The sequence below is a fragment of the Leuciscus leuciscus genome (genome assembly GCF_965113295.1).
Source record: "Leuciscus leuciscus genome assembly, chromosome: 8".
Lineage (NCBI taxonomy): Eukaryota > Metazoa > Chordata > Actinopteri > Cypriniformes > Leuciscidae > Leuciscus > Leuciscus leuciscus.
This window is the reverse complement of record NC_138732.1, coordinates 21,449,935-21,463,884: the sequence shown is the minus strand read 5'-3', so window position 1 is coordinate 21,463,884 and position 13,950 is coordinate 21,449,935. Positions and strand designations below refer to the sequence as shown.

The following is a 13,950-nucleotide window of genomic DNA, read 5'->3' as shown; positions in this document are numbered from 1 at the left end:
CAGTGACGAGTGCATATGTAGTCCAGTGGTTGTCCAGACACCCTAGGCACAACCTTAAGCAATGGCCCTGAACGGTGGTTTAATGTCAACATTGTGACAACGCTCTAACAACCTTCACCACACAACGCATTTATAGCAACCTTTTGGCCATGTTGTTAAAACGTTGTTAGAAGGTTGGGTACGTTGTGCCAACGTTCTGTGTTTGCTGGGAACAGGTCCAAATCGTGTTACATGTGGAAAGTGTGGGCTACACTGAAAAAGAAGAGTCTTACTGATTTTCACCTGTGCTACAATCATTGATTAGAAATTCCAAGAAATAAACAATGTTGATTTTTTAAAAGTCTTTTCTAACAGTAAGACATGGTTTCACTATTTTCCAGGCAGCGAAGTTGCATCTGAATTTGTGGCAAGTTTTTGACATTTTCACATGCAGGTTCCAAATTAAATAGTAGCACAAGATGAAATAGAATGGTACAAGTTTTTGAAACACTAAGACATTTTCACTACTTTTCAGATAGTGAAAATGTATTTGAATGTGTGTGAAGTTTCAGACAATTTGCCAAAAATAATTGACCCTAATAGGACTAAGTCAGTTATAAATGACCAAACTTTAAAAAAGGTCAAAGGTCAGATATTGAAAACTAATTTTGGAAAATGATATTAGCCTTAAATGTATGCAAAATATAAAGTCTTTTTTTTTTTTCTAGCTGTGATTCCATAATTAGTCCCATAGAGGGCTTAAGGAATGTCAGCTATAAATACCCTGGATTAATTGTTAACCCTGGGTGGAGTATGAGAAATATGAAACGTAAAACAAAATAACCAAGGATTCCTCTTTACCTTTTCTTTTTTCTTTTTTACATGACCTCATTATGCACATTTAATTTGCGAATGGTGTTCAGTTATCATCGTAGACACATCAAATTTAGCATTTTTAATTCAATTTTGTGTAAAAACAATATTCTGTAGCAGTCCGATCAAAGAATTGCTCCAGAAAAAGATGTTAGGGGTCATATGATTATTTTTTATGTTTTCTTTTTCCTTTAGTGTGTAATCTGTTTGTGTATGTATAATATCTGCAAAAAGTAACAAAGCTCATAGTCTCTCATTAAGTCTCCGTCATTGTCTCCCATTACATTTCCGACACATGCTTGAGGGTCTGGGTCAGCTGGCCAATCAGAGGACTCTGAGCTTTTTGGAATGTGTTTATCCTATTCTATTAACCCAATAAAGAAAATAATGAACTTTTAAACATTTTGGAAACAGAAGGTCAACAGAAGTTGATTATTGTATTCTGTACAAATTGTGCTGCAAACTTTTTCCCAGATGTAGTAGATCATAAGTATTACTGTACATGCATAACAGTATTCATTTAGTATACCGCAGATATTGTAGTATGTAGAGTAGTATGGGAGGATATTTAATAGCAGACAGCATAATCCCACATAATTAGCACCTCCTCATAACCTACTGATAACTCTGATTTTTCCAGCAATCAAACTTTCAATTAAAGTTGATCAACATTGCAAGCAGAAACTCACATACTTACACAACAACCCATTGGCTTTCACCTATATCTTTTCCCCAGCTCTCTCTGGCTGTCTCTGTCTTGATCTCACACGCTCACAGATTCACAGGAAGTGTCCTAGAAAACACCACATCACCTCTGTATGAAGGACAACACAGCCTTTTTTTCTTTTATTTTTTTTTACTTCAGGCAGTGGCTTGTCATGTTTGAAAACACATACACACACACACAGAGAGAGAGAGAGAGAGAGAGAGAGAGATGTTCTGTTACAAAACCTAGTGAGCAGCAATAGAGACAGCATTGTAAATCAACATAACGCAACAAAGTGAAGCTATAATTAGGCTACCTTCTTTTCATCAAGGCAGCATCACATAAAACTGACTATTTTACCCAATATTTGCATGTTTGGTGCCGTTTGTTCATGATAATATAGCTGCATTAGCTTAGTAACTTCCTTACTAGTGTGCTCCAGATTGCAGATGCAGTCTAAGAAGGCAGCTGCCAATGCAAGTAGCTCTGCGGCATTTGAAACGGAGTCGATACATGTTTACACAGTCTAATTTTTTCCTTCTTCTCTCCTCAGTGCCATGTAAACAAACCTATATCCGTGATTACTGTGGATTATGTGGCGTGAAAGTTTGCTGTGTTTTTGTTTGAGTGTGTAGGTAACAGAGTTAGTTTGTGAGCTTTGAAACAGCTCTTCACCTCAAGTGCTTCAATCTCACCTCCTCAGCATGTCGCTTTCAATTTCATCCATACAGATATGACTTCTCTCTCCCTCTCACTCTTTCTTTTTCTCACATACAAACATAATGTATTCCACATAACAGTGAGATTTCATTAATCATACATACACAGACAAAGCTGCATTGAGGCTATCAGGCAGATGTTGCTGATTGCTCTGTATCAGTAGCATAACATAAGTTTTGTTATTTTGCCGTGTCTGGTGGTTGTTGTTGTTGCTTTTTTCTCTCTTTCAACCTCTACTGCATCTTTGTGTAGGCCTATAACTGTTATCCTACCTTATTGTCTGGCATATTGTGTTGAGATGCTCGAATCTGAGCTTCTGCGGGATGATTTGATGCTCTGGTCTGATCTGTGAAATGATTTGTGTGTGCTCCTGCCTGCTGGCTACATTAGCTTATGATTGGCCTCTCTGCACTCGACTGGATTCTGTTACGGTACTTGATGCTGTGCTTAGACACTCAGATTCAAATGCGCTATCTCTACGTTAGCTCTGATTCAAAACCTACTAGGCTGCCTCTATGGGAAACTATTTGTGTATGCTTTTTGTGTCCAACATATAAAAAAGACTAGATTTAAAAAATAAATAAAATAGGCTCTACTCTAACTCTTAGTTTGGAGTCAGTAAGATGTTTTCAACGTTTTAGTCTCTTCTGCTCACCAATGCTACATGTATCTGATAGAAAATAGTATTACTGTTTAAAATAACTGTTTTGTATTTTAAAGGTGATATTATGGCCATTTTCACAAAATGTAGAACGCGCCGTTTTTGTGTGTGTCCCTTTAAATGCAAATTAGCTGCTGCTCCCCGCCTCAGAAGACGGACGATCCTTTACAAGAGCTTAGTTCGTATGCAATAACAAAACACGCGAATCTCACTCATCCAAAATCTCAGAAATAACCAGTACGGAGAGACTCGGGAAGAGATTGCAACTTTTAGACTGCACCTGGACCTTTCTTAATGGTTAGTGGATACATGTAACGTTATGTAGTTGTTGTGGAGTAGGCCTAACATTGATTCATCTCATCGACTTGCATTTACCATCAAGTTTAACTTTTACACAAATTGACACAGTTCCCTGAGGTCTTTATAAGACACCTGTGACATTGTTTTGGTCAAATAGTTTGCTGTGCTCGTCTGTGCTATGGCAAGCCGTTTTAACATTTAATCATTTAGACTAGTCTCTATTTTCATGCTACTAGTACTTATTTTTTAGATACTAGTATCTATTCCATTAAGTACTAGTACTTATTCATTAGCTACTAGTGCTTATTCTTTAGGTACTAGTGCCTATTCTTTAGATACTAGTGCTTATTCTTTAGGTACTAGTACTTATTCAATAGATACTAGTACTTATTCATTAGACACTAGTACTTATTCATTAGATACTAGTACCTATTAAATAGATACTAGTACTTATTCATTAGATACTAGTACTTATTCATTAGATACTAGTTCTTATTTATTAGATACTAGTACTTATTCATTAGTTACTAGTACTTATTATTAGATACTAGTACTTATTCATTAGATACTAGTACCTATTAAATAGATACTAGTACTTATTCATTAGATACTAGTACTTATTCCAATAGTGACTAGTAACTATTCTTTTGTTACTAGTAACAATTTTTTTTTTTTTTTGCCATTGACCTCTATGGGGATCTGTCATTCAGATATCAACTATTCAGTTCTGACTAGTATGTATTCCAATTGTGACTAGTACATATATATTAGATACTAGTAGTTATTTATTAGGTACTAGTACTTATTTTTTAGATACTAGTAACTATTACTAGATACTAGTATGTATTCAATAAACACTAGTACTAAGTCATTAGATACTAGTACCTATTAAATAGATACTAGTACTTATTCATTAGATACTAGTACTTATTCAATAGATACTAGTACTTATTCATTAGATACTAGTACTTATTCATTAGATACTAGTACCTATTAATTAGATACTAGTACTTATAAATTAGCTACTAGTACTTATTCAATAGATACTAGTACCTATTTATTAGATACTAGTATTTATTCCGAATGTTACTAGTAAGATTTTTTATTTTACTAGTCACAACTGCTTTTTTACTCGTCTTATGTTATGACTAGTCAGAACGGCCACTGGATAGTTTGATTAAAAATCGTACTAGTAAAATAAAAAATCTTACTAGTAACATTTGGAATAAATGCTAGTATCTAATAAATAGTTACTAGTATCTATTGAATAAGTACTAGTAGCTAATTTATAAGTACTAGTATCTAATTAATAGGTACTAGAATCTAATGAATAAGTACTAGTATCTAATGAATAAGTACTAGTATATATTGAATAATACTAGTATCTAATGAATAAGTACTAGTATCTATTTAATAGGTACTAGTATCTATTTAAGAGGTACTAGTATCTAATGATTTAGTACTAGTATTTATTGAATACATACTAGTATCTAGTAATAGGTACTAGTATCTAAAAAATAAGTACTAGTACCTAATAAATAACTACTAGTATCTAATATATATGTACTAGTCACAATTGGAATACATACTAGTCAGAACTGAATAGTTGATATCTGAATGACAGATCCCCATAGAAGTCAATGGCAAATTTTTTTATTTGTTACTAGTAACAAAAGAATAGTTACTAGTCACTATTGGAATAAGTACTAGTATCTAATGAATAAGTACTAGTATCTAATGAATAGGTACTAGTATCTAATGAATAAGTACTAGTATCTAATAATAAGTACTAGTAACTAATGAATAAGTACTAGTATCTAATAAATAAGAACTAGTATCTAATGAATAAGTACTAGTATCTAATGAATAAGTACTAGTATCTATTTAATAGGTACTAGTATCTAATGAATAAGTACTAGTATCTAATGAATAAGTACTAGTATCTATTGAAAAAGTACTAGTACCTAAAGAATAAGCACTAGTATCTAAAGAATAGGCACTAGTACCTAAAGAATAAACACTAGTAGCTAATGAATAAGTACTAGTACTTAATGGAATAGATACTAGTATTTAAAAAATAAGTACTAGTAGCATGAAAATAGAGACTAGTCGGTTTAAATGATTAAATGTTAAAACGGCTTGCCATATCTGTGCAGCCAACGACAGAACAGTTTGCATGCTTTGCTCGAACTATTGCCATTGCGTTTGAACCGAACTGGTTACTTTGTCGCTTGCGAAAAACAAATGGCGGCGGCGTGGGTGGAAACGTGCAGATTAAGGGGCGGTAATATTATAATAAGTTCCCCTTCATAAAAAATCAGAAGGGGAGCGATGCTTGGAGAGAAAGGCTTACCAAAACAAAACAGAGTTAATTGTCACTTTTCATGTTTTCTGATCAGGAGTCAGATTTTCATGATATGTCCCCTTTAATATATTTTACTGTGTAATTTATTGATTTATTGTAAGTTCAAAAGAACAGCGTTTATTTGAAACCCAAAATCTTTTGAAACATTATAAATGTCTTTACCACCACTTTTGATGATTTCCTTCCTGAATAAAAGTATGGTTGTCATCCCCATACTCCCCATACCTATACGATCTTATTCACCCCAACTTTTGAATGCTAGTCTATAAAAGCACATTATGGATTATATTATTATGTTGTTTTATGCAATTCCGAGAAGTAGGAATCTTAATTGCTCTTTTTTGCCAATTTTAAGGAATCAGTCCCAGAATGCACTGTAAAATAAATACAAAATGGCTATTTTTGATTATAGAAACATTTCATGAAATACTGGAAAATATAGCTAAATAAATAAATGATTAGTAATAATTAAAATAGACTATTTTCAATGCAAATTTACATGTATATTTTTTTATTTATTAGAGATGTGTATAACTCTGTCTATGTACAGCGTTCCAAATGAGTCACTTATGCCGTTCTGTTCCAGTGAGGATGTTATGCTACCTGCAGTCAGTGACATGGCTCACTATGTTTTGGAACCAATCTATTGTGTTTTGTTGTGAAATAAAGCTGGACTATTGCTTCAGCCACAGTCGCAGACTGATCGCTCCTTCCCTAAGGAGATTCTCGTCCGGCCTCCCTCGCTCTCTATTTTTCCTTTCTTTAGTTCCATTTCTCCTCTGTCCGTGCTCTTACTGTATTAATGAGGGGGGCTATTTCATCTCCTGTTGCGGCTGCTCCGTCCTGATTGTGTTTTCATTGTTCTTTATTTCCTCACCATTTTTCACAGGTTTTCTCTGTCAGGGCTGCGGTCTCCAGTGTAGATCTGACCTGATTACAGGGGAGCTTTTTTTCGTGTGTGTGTGTGTGTGTGTGTGTGTGTGTGTGTGTGTGTGTGTGTGTGTGTGTGTGTGTGTGTGTGAACATCACAACCATAGGGACAGAGGGAATCTGTTGCATGCAACCTCCATTTACACTCGGCCATTGCCGCTAGCTACGAGCAAGAGATAGAGAGAATAAAAGACAGAGAGGGAGAGAGCAACCATGGATTTTCCATTAAATGAAAAGTGGATAACAGCTTGTGTGATTATGTTGGTAAACAGGATGGTGGTGTTGACATGCGGTATGAGCCAAAGCCTGAGGGTGGAGAATACACAAACTCTCACTATAGAAGAGATCTCTCCGTTGGCCTGAAAGTCCACAAACACCAGAGACAGAAAGATAGGAGGAGAGAAAGTGAAGTAGGGGATAAGTGAAAAATAAACTTATAACTTTCAATTTCAATTTCCTTGCAGCACCCTAAGAAAAAAACCACAACAACCCATGAACTCACTTGTGGAGAATATATATACATTATTCCAGTCTTCAGTGTCACATGATCCTTCAGAAATCATTTCTGAATGATCATGTGACACTGAAGACAGGAATAATGGCCATCACAGGAATAAATTACAGTTTAAATACATTAAACAGATGAAGAGATTAAATGGTAATAATATTTCACATATTTAATTTAATAATATTACTGTTCTACTGTTTTTTTTAATCAAATAAATACAGCCATAAGAGACTCATTTTAAAAACTTAAAATAAAAAAATCTTACTGACAATTTTGTTTTGATGTTTGGTAGTGTGACATCTTTTCATAATTCCCATGCTACATTTATTTCACTGATTATACTATTTCACTATCACATTATGAGAATAAAGTACTTTATGAACTCCGTTTGATGTCGACATTAAGAGTGTAGGTCTTTCTGAAAACCAGATGTCATTCGTAATCGTAGAGCCCTCGCACATTTAAAAAAAAATGCTGATATCATGTCACAATTCCAATAAAGTTCAGCTTCTTACAAGGGACATTAACTTTTCATCTTTATAAGTTATTCTTCTGTTTTTCTGTGAGCTGGGTTTGAAAAAAAAAAACACTCAGATATTCAACAAAGAAGCCCCTATTCCCGCTCTCTCGGGCTCTCTGCTGTTTAACGTGATACGCTCTCGGCTTTATTTGTGCTTGGTGGATACAGTGAGGTTATGGTCAAAGAGACTTCAGGAAGCAGCATTTGTGTTTTTCAGCTTCCATCAGATAAGTGTCTCCCAGAGAGAAAGCGCATTTGTGCGGTTTCCCTTTGTTTTCTGTTTTCAAAGCAACTGCCTCTGAATCCATAAACAAGGGGCAGTTGCAACACAGCCGAGGTGAGAGATTGATTTTTGTTTTATTCCTTCCTTTCTGTCTCAGGTCCCTGGGCCGCACGCAACAGCAGCATAGATACAGGCAGCCTGGAGGTGGGCAGGCGCGTGACCCAGGAGGTGTCGCCCGGGGTGTTCTGGAGATCCCTGATGCACCTCAGCCAGCCTCAGTTCCTTAAGTTCAACATCTCCTTGGGCAAGGATGCACTGTTTGGGGTTTACATTCGCAAAGGACTTCCGCCGTCACATGCACAGGTGTTTATATCCATTCTATTTACAGAGAGACCACTCTGTGAAGTCCTTTCAGGAAGAAAAAAAACACTCTTTCATCACAACAACGGATCAATCAGTCATTGCACATACATTTTAAAAGTCAGCAGGTGTTAGATAAAATCTTTCCTTGAGCTCGACTTCAAAGTATTTCACTGTTTGATATGTATGAATGCTGTCAAATCACTTGAGATCACAAAAGTAAAAACGTCCCCTCTCGTTCTGTGTTTCCCCTCTGTGCAGTACGACTATATGGAGCGTTTGGATGGAAAGGAGAAATGGAGCGTTGTGGAGTCGCCCCGCGAGAGACGCAGCATTCAGACGGTGGTTCTGAACGAGGCCGTGTTTGTGCAGTATCTGGACCCCGGCACCTGGCACCTGGCTTTCTACAACGACGGCAAGGAGAAGGAATCTGTCTCCTTTAGCACAGCTGTTCTGGGTCAGTTACTCACTCACGGGTTATACTCGACATTATACATTTGCTTCCTCAAACACGCACTATACCACTCAACTGAGATGCGTTAATAGAGAACGGGAAAATACAGTATATTTCGATGATAAGCAAGCATGCAATCAAATATTCAATATAAAAGTGTTTTATAACAGGCATATATGGTCATAAAGTTAATTGTGTGTACCATTCAAAAAAGTAACAGAAAAGACATTCTCTGAATTTCCTATTCATTAAAAAATCATGATTTTTTAAATTAATTTTTTTATCACAGATTCCACAAAAATATTAAGCAGCACAACTGTTTTCTACATTGTTTCTTGGATCACCAAATCTTTTAGTAAATGGTAGTTTAAAACTAATTAATGAATGAGAAAACTAAATTGCCCAAAGATAGATATTCAGAACAATTCACACAGACATTTGTTCAGCTTGTTTCATAAATGAGGTCTAATAACAGACCAGTTAATTTTAAGATATGAATAGGTTTTTTTTCTTTTTTGTCTGTATAGAATTATAGATGAATGTGTCCTTGCCGTCCAGCAAAAGTGAAATAATTAAATAATGTCAATCTATTAATTTTAAACAATTTAATATATATCATCATCCACTTGAAATGAGATTAGCACCTTGTGGCTCTGTTCTATGAATATTCACATGCATGAATTCTGCGAATAAGTGGTGTCTCACCAATTAACCTTGCGCTAATCTACTGTGATATGGCCTACTTTCATTGCTGTGATATACTCATGGCTAATGAAATGGCGTGTGACGCTGTTTGAATGGGTTGTATCAATAATGACCAGAGACCTTAACTCAGAACTGGAGTGAAAGAGAGCGAGGAACGATGCAGTGGAGGAAAATACAAGATGAGAGTTGTATATGGTGGTTACAGCTGTCATTACCATCAAAGTGGCCTTTTTTTTTTTAGAAAGGTTTCATTCTTTTCACAGACTCTGTGCAAGAGTGTCCCCGTAACTGTCATGGTAATGGAGAGTGTGTGTCAGGAGTATGTCACTGTTTCCCAGGGTTCCATGGCATGGACTGCTCGAAAGGTAAGAAACACTCCAATTACACCTCGAACTCTGTCGAACAATGAGAGAGAGAGAGTGAGAAAGTGAGAGAGTGATCCATTAATTTCATGTTTAAAAGGATAGTTCACCCAAAAAAGGTCATGTTGTCATCTTTTACTAACTCTCATGTCGTTCCAAACCCATATGACTTTCTTCTTTGGAAAACAATTTTTTCCAAACAATTTTTTATGAGACTATTTTTATGGTGCATTTTTGTCATTTTGGTGTTTGAGCCCCAGACAATGAAAAAGAGTGACTTGTAAATTCTTCAAAAACTCACCAGTGTTTGACAGAAGAACGTCATACGGATTTACGACATGAGGATGAGTAAATAATGACAACATTTTCATTTTTGGATGAACTGTGCTTTGAAACTGTGGATTAGTGGTTTTGCACTCATACGGGAGATTGAGGTTCTCTGTGCCATTCACATCTTCATCAATCTTCCCACCATCATTCCTTGTCATCCGTGTAGTTTATCAATAAAATATTAAAAGTTGCAAAAAAAAAAAAAAACATGTAGATTAAGGTCCAGACAGACATAAAGAAAAGAAGAGCACATGTGATGGGGAACAGCAGTGAATTGTTCCCAGTATGGCAGGAGCAGTGGGATTCAAATAGCTGAACACATCAAAGATGTGTGTTAATCTCAGCGGTCCCAATGGCTCTAGACACTCAACAGCTTTGGGTATAGCCCAAGAGTCCAGATAGTTTCTAGATGAGCGTGTGTGTGTGTGTGTGTGTGTGTGTGTGTGTGTGTGTGTGTGTGTGTGTGTGTGTGTGTGTGTGTGTTTCTGACTTAGCTATACATTTTGGGACCAATTTGATGAAATAATTCCCAACTTAATTTATGGACCATCATCAGAAGTTAATAAATAGACAAATATCTTCAAAAAATTCTAAAACTGGCAAAAGTTTAAGAGGTAAGAGTTAGTCTGTAGCAATTATAATTAGCTAAGAACAACAAATGTCAATGGGAAGTCCCCATTTCCCCCCTGTGTGCGCTGTGCAAATTAATTCAATTTGCGCAATTTGACTGACAATACACTCACTGTATTTATATACTTTCCTGTTAAGAACATACTTTAGTTGTATGACTCATTGAGAAACTGAGATATGTGTGTTAGTGGATCGATCTCTCTCTCTCTCTCTCTCTCTCTCTCTCTCTCTCTCTCTCTCTCTCTCTCTCTCTCTCTCTCCCTCTCCCTCTCCTCTCTCTCTCTCTCTCTCTCTCTCTCTCTCTCTCTCTCTCCTCTCCCTCTCCCTCTCCCTCTCCCTCTCCCTCTCCCTCTCCTCTCTCTCTCTCTCTCTCTCTCTCTCTCTCTCTCTCTCTCTCTCTCTCTCTCCCTCTCTCTCCAAGGCATAAGGATGATGAATGGCAGTTCATACAGCCCAATATCTTCTATTGTTCACCTGGGAAGCTCATGATTAATAGTTTTGTTACCACAATGTTAAATTACTTTTTTTTTTTTCATTACAGTTTTCTCCAACCGATCACAGCTGTGTGCGTGTGTGTGTACACATTAATATATTTACAATGCACAGAGCCTTGAGACTCTCATTACTGAAATCACCTTAGGAAGTATTTCTAGACTGCTGGCTGCTTAATGGACATCTTCTCACTGACAGGGTGCTAGTGGGTAATGTAGTCTAAAAGTCAAGAATTACAGTTACAGTTACATTTAGTTTGTAATTAAATTATATAATGCTGTTACGTGTAACTAGTTACTCCCCAACACTGGTTGGACCATGCACCATGGTGATATTGTGTTTTTAGGACACGTTTAATGTTATTACCATGTTTTTGGATAGGCACCATTACATTATGTTTATATGCACAATGGTATTATGTTTTAGAACGTGTACCACGTATTACCATGTTTTTGGACATTCACCGTGGTATAATTATACTTTCATGACATATACTATGGTAGTTTCATGTTTTTCTTTTTGGAGTAAACCTTGAAGTACCATGAATACCATAAAACTGTATGAATATGTACGAATATGTAATCTTCTTGTTGGCTCTTTTTTTGATAAATTACTTGTTTTTATCTAATTTGTAAGTTATTTTTGGTTAAAAGCTAAATAAAGAAATCTCAATCATAATTTCAAAAGTCACAATAAGAGAATACCACCAAGAAATCCACCAAACTGGTTGTTCTTGAAATTTGGTGCCTATATTTTACATCATATGTCCTCAGTGTGAGACTTTTTTGAGCCCATTGGTATTATCAGATATGGATTCTGTCCTCCCATGTTCTAATTCCCTATATTACACCATTCTGAGACACATCTATGACCACAACTGCCAGCCTGTTTCTCAATCTCTTTGTAAACTTATACAGATTCTTTTGTAAAAATATCTCTCCCGATGCGGTCTCATTTGTCTCTCATGCTATTCATTATGTATTTAGAGACAAAACATGAATAAGAAAACATCAGACGTCACTCATATCAAATCATTACTTGTTCTCTTTCTGTTTATTTCTCCAAGCGGCATGCCCGGTCCTCTGCAGTGGAAATGGGCAGTATGACAAGGGATCATGTATCTGCTATAGCGGATGGAAGGGTCCGGAATGCGATGTTCCCATCAGCCAGTGCATCGACCCCCAGTGTGGTGGTCACGGCACGTGCACAGAGGGCACGTGTGTTTGTACTCTGGGCTACAAAGGAGATAATTGCGCTGAGGGTAAGAATGTGTGTGTGTGTGTGTGTGTGAGTAGCTTTCTGTAGACATTGTTTCATTGTCAATGGCTTAAAGTTGTAGTTCACACAAAAATGAAAATTCTGTCATCATTTACTCACGCTCAAGTTGTTCCAAACCTGTATGAGCTTTTTTTTCTATCCAGGTCTCTATTTTAAAATGGGAAACACACATTCTAGCATATTTAAACAGTCATCTTTGGCTGTTTCCCTAGATTCTCTGGTAGGGCCTAATAGGCTCCAGCAAAAACACTTCTCAGATATGAGTAAAGGCTGGGAAATATTGATCTAGATGTTGAGAACAATAGCTTTGGTCTTGATTCATTTTTTTGTTATCTGTGAAGCTCAGTGGCTCTTGAGTAAGACAGTGACTGGCAATAAGATAGAGAAGAAAACGAGAAGATTCCCAGCCTCCCAGGAGTCTAAAAATGGAAAGGGAAGGGGAAGAGAAAGAAAAAGGCAGAGACAGAAGAATAAAGATGATGTATAAGAAGACTCGGATGAAAACAGCTAACAAACATAGAAATAGGTTGATGGAAAGCAGAAAGTCTGCTCATTACAGAGAGACAGCGATGGCAGCTAAACAAACAAATAAATAGAACAACAAAAGCCTTGCATATTAATTATTTCTGATTCTCATTCTCCAAATCTCTAATTAATTTTTGAAAGTCTGGCATCAAGTCCCCATATTAAAATGTTTAGAGAGGGATTGAAGATATTTAAATGAATAGTTCACCTAAAAATGAAAATTCTGTCATTGTTTACTCACTCTCATGTCATTCCAATCCTTTGTAACACAAACTGAAATATTTAGAAGAATGTTCATCCCACTCTTTTCAATAAAATAAAAGCATAGTCAACAAGGGGCTATCAAGCTCCAAAAAAAGCAACACAAATAATGACTAAATGTACATTTTTGGGATAGTAATATGTTTGTCAGTCAAGGTTTGTGTACACAGAGACATTAACTGTTACCAAGAAGAAATTCACTTAAAAACACACATATTAATAATATCTAAATGAAAATTGTCAATCAGGGTTAGGTTTAGGGGATAGAAAATATCATTACTAAGAAAAAATAAACAATAGAATATCAATGGAAAGTTCCCACCATAACAGAAAAATGAATGTGTGTGTGTGTGTGTGTGTGTGTGCGTGTGTGTGTGTGTGTGTGTGTGTGTGTGTGTGTGTGTGTGTGTGTGTGTGTGTGTGTGTGTGTGTGTGTGTGTGTGTGTGTGTGTGTGTGTGTGTGTGTGTGTGTGTGTGTGTGTGTGTAAAAAGATAGTTTTATTAGTGGGGCACTTGGATCTTGAGGTATTGCAGATCACAAGGTCAGCACTTTAGGTCAGCCATTCTAAGATTTTCAAATCAGATATTCATCACAGCAGAGTCACTCAAACAATTTACCTGAAGTGCTGGTGACATATAAATCGATAGTCGTGATGTGCAGTTTCTGCAGCATCAACATTTGGCGTGAATGGCTTTATGCGCGAGAGGGGAAAGAGCGGCACTTCTGTCAGCTGAGGGGGGCTGAGACAGGGGTGTCACGCAGGGCAC

General features: G+C 36.4%; 1 protein-coding gene across 5 annotated transcripts in view; it reads left to right on the top strand.

Moving 5' to 3' along the window:
* The window catches only part of tenm2a (teneurin transmembrane protein 2a), a 312,955-nt gene that overhangs the window by 268,517 nt on the left and 30,488 nt on the right, over positions 1–13,950 (top strand). For all 5 annotated transcript variants that reach the window (XM_082177233.1, XM_082177232.1, XM_082177234.1 and 2 more), the window contains 4 exons: positions 7,943–8,148; positions 8,407–8,602; positions 9,568–9,669; positions 12,185–12,379. In XM_082177233.1, the coding sequence (XP_082033359.1) occupies positions 7,943–8,148; positions 8,407–8,602; positions 9,568–9,669; positions 12,185–12,379 (699 nt within the window). The remainder of the gene's footprint in view (positions 1–7,942; positions 8,149–8,406; positions 8,603–9,567; positions 9,670–12,184; positions 12,380–13,950) is intronic.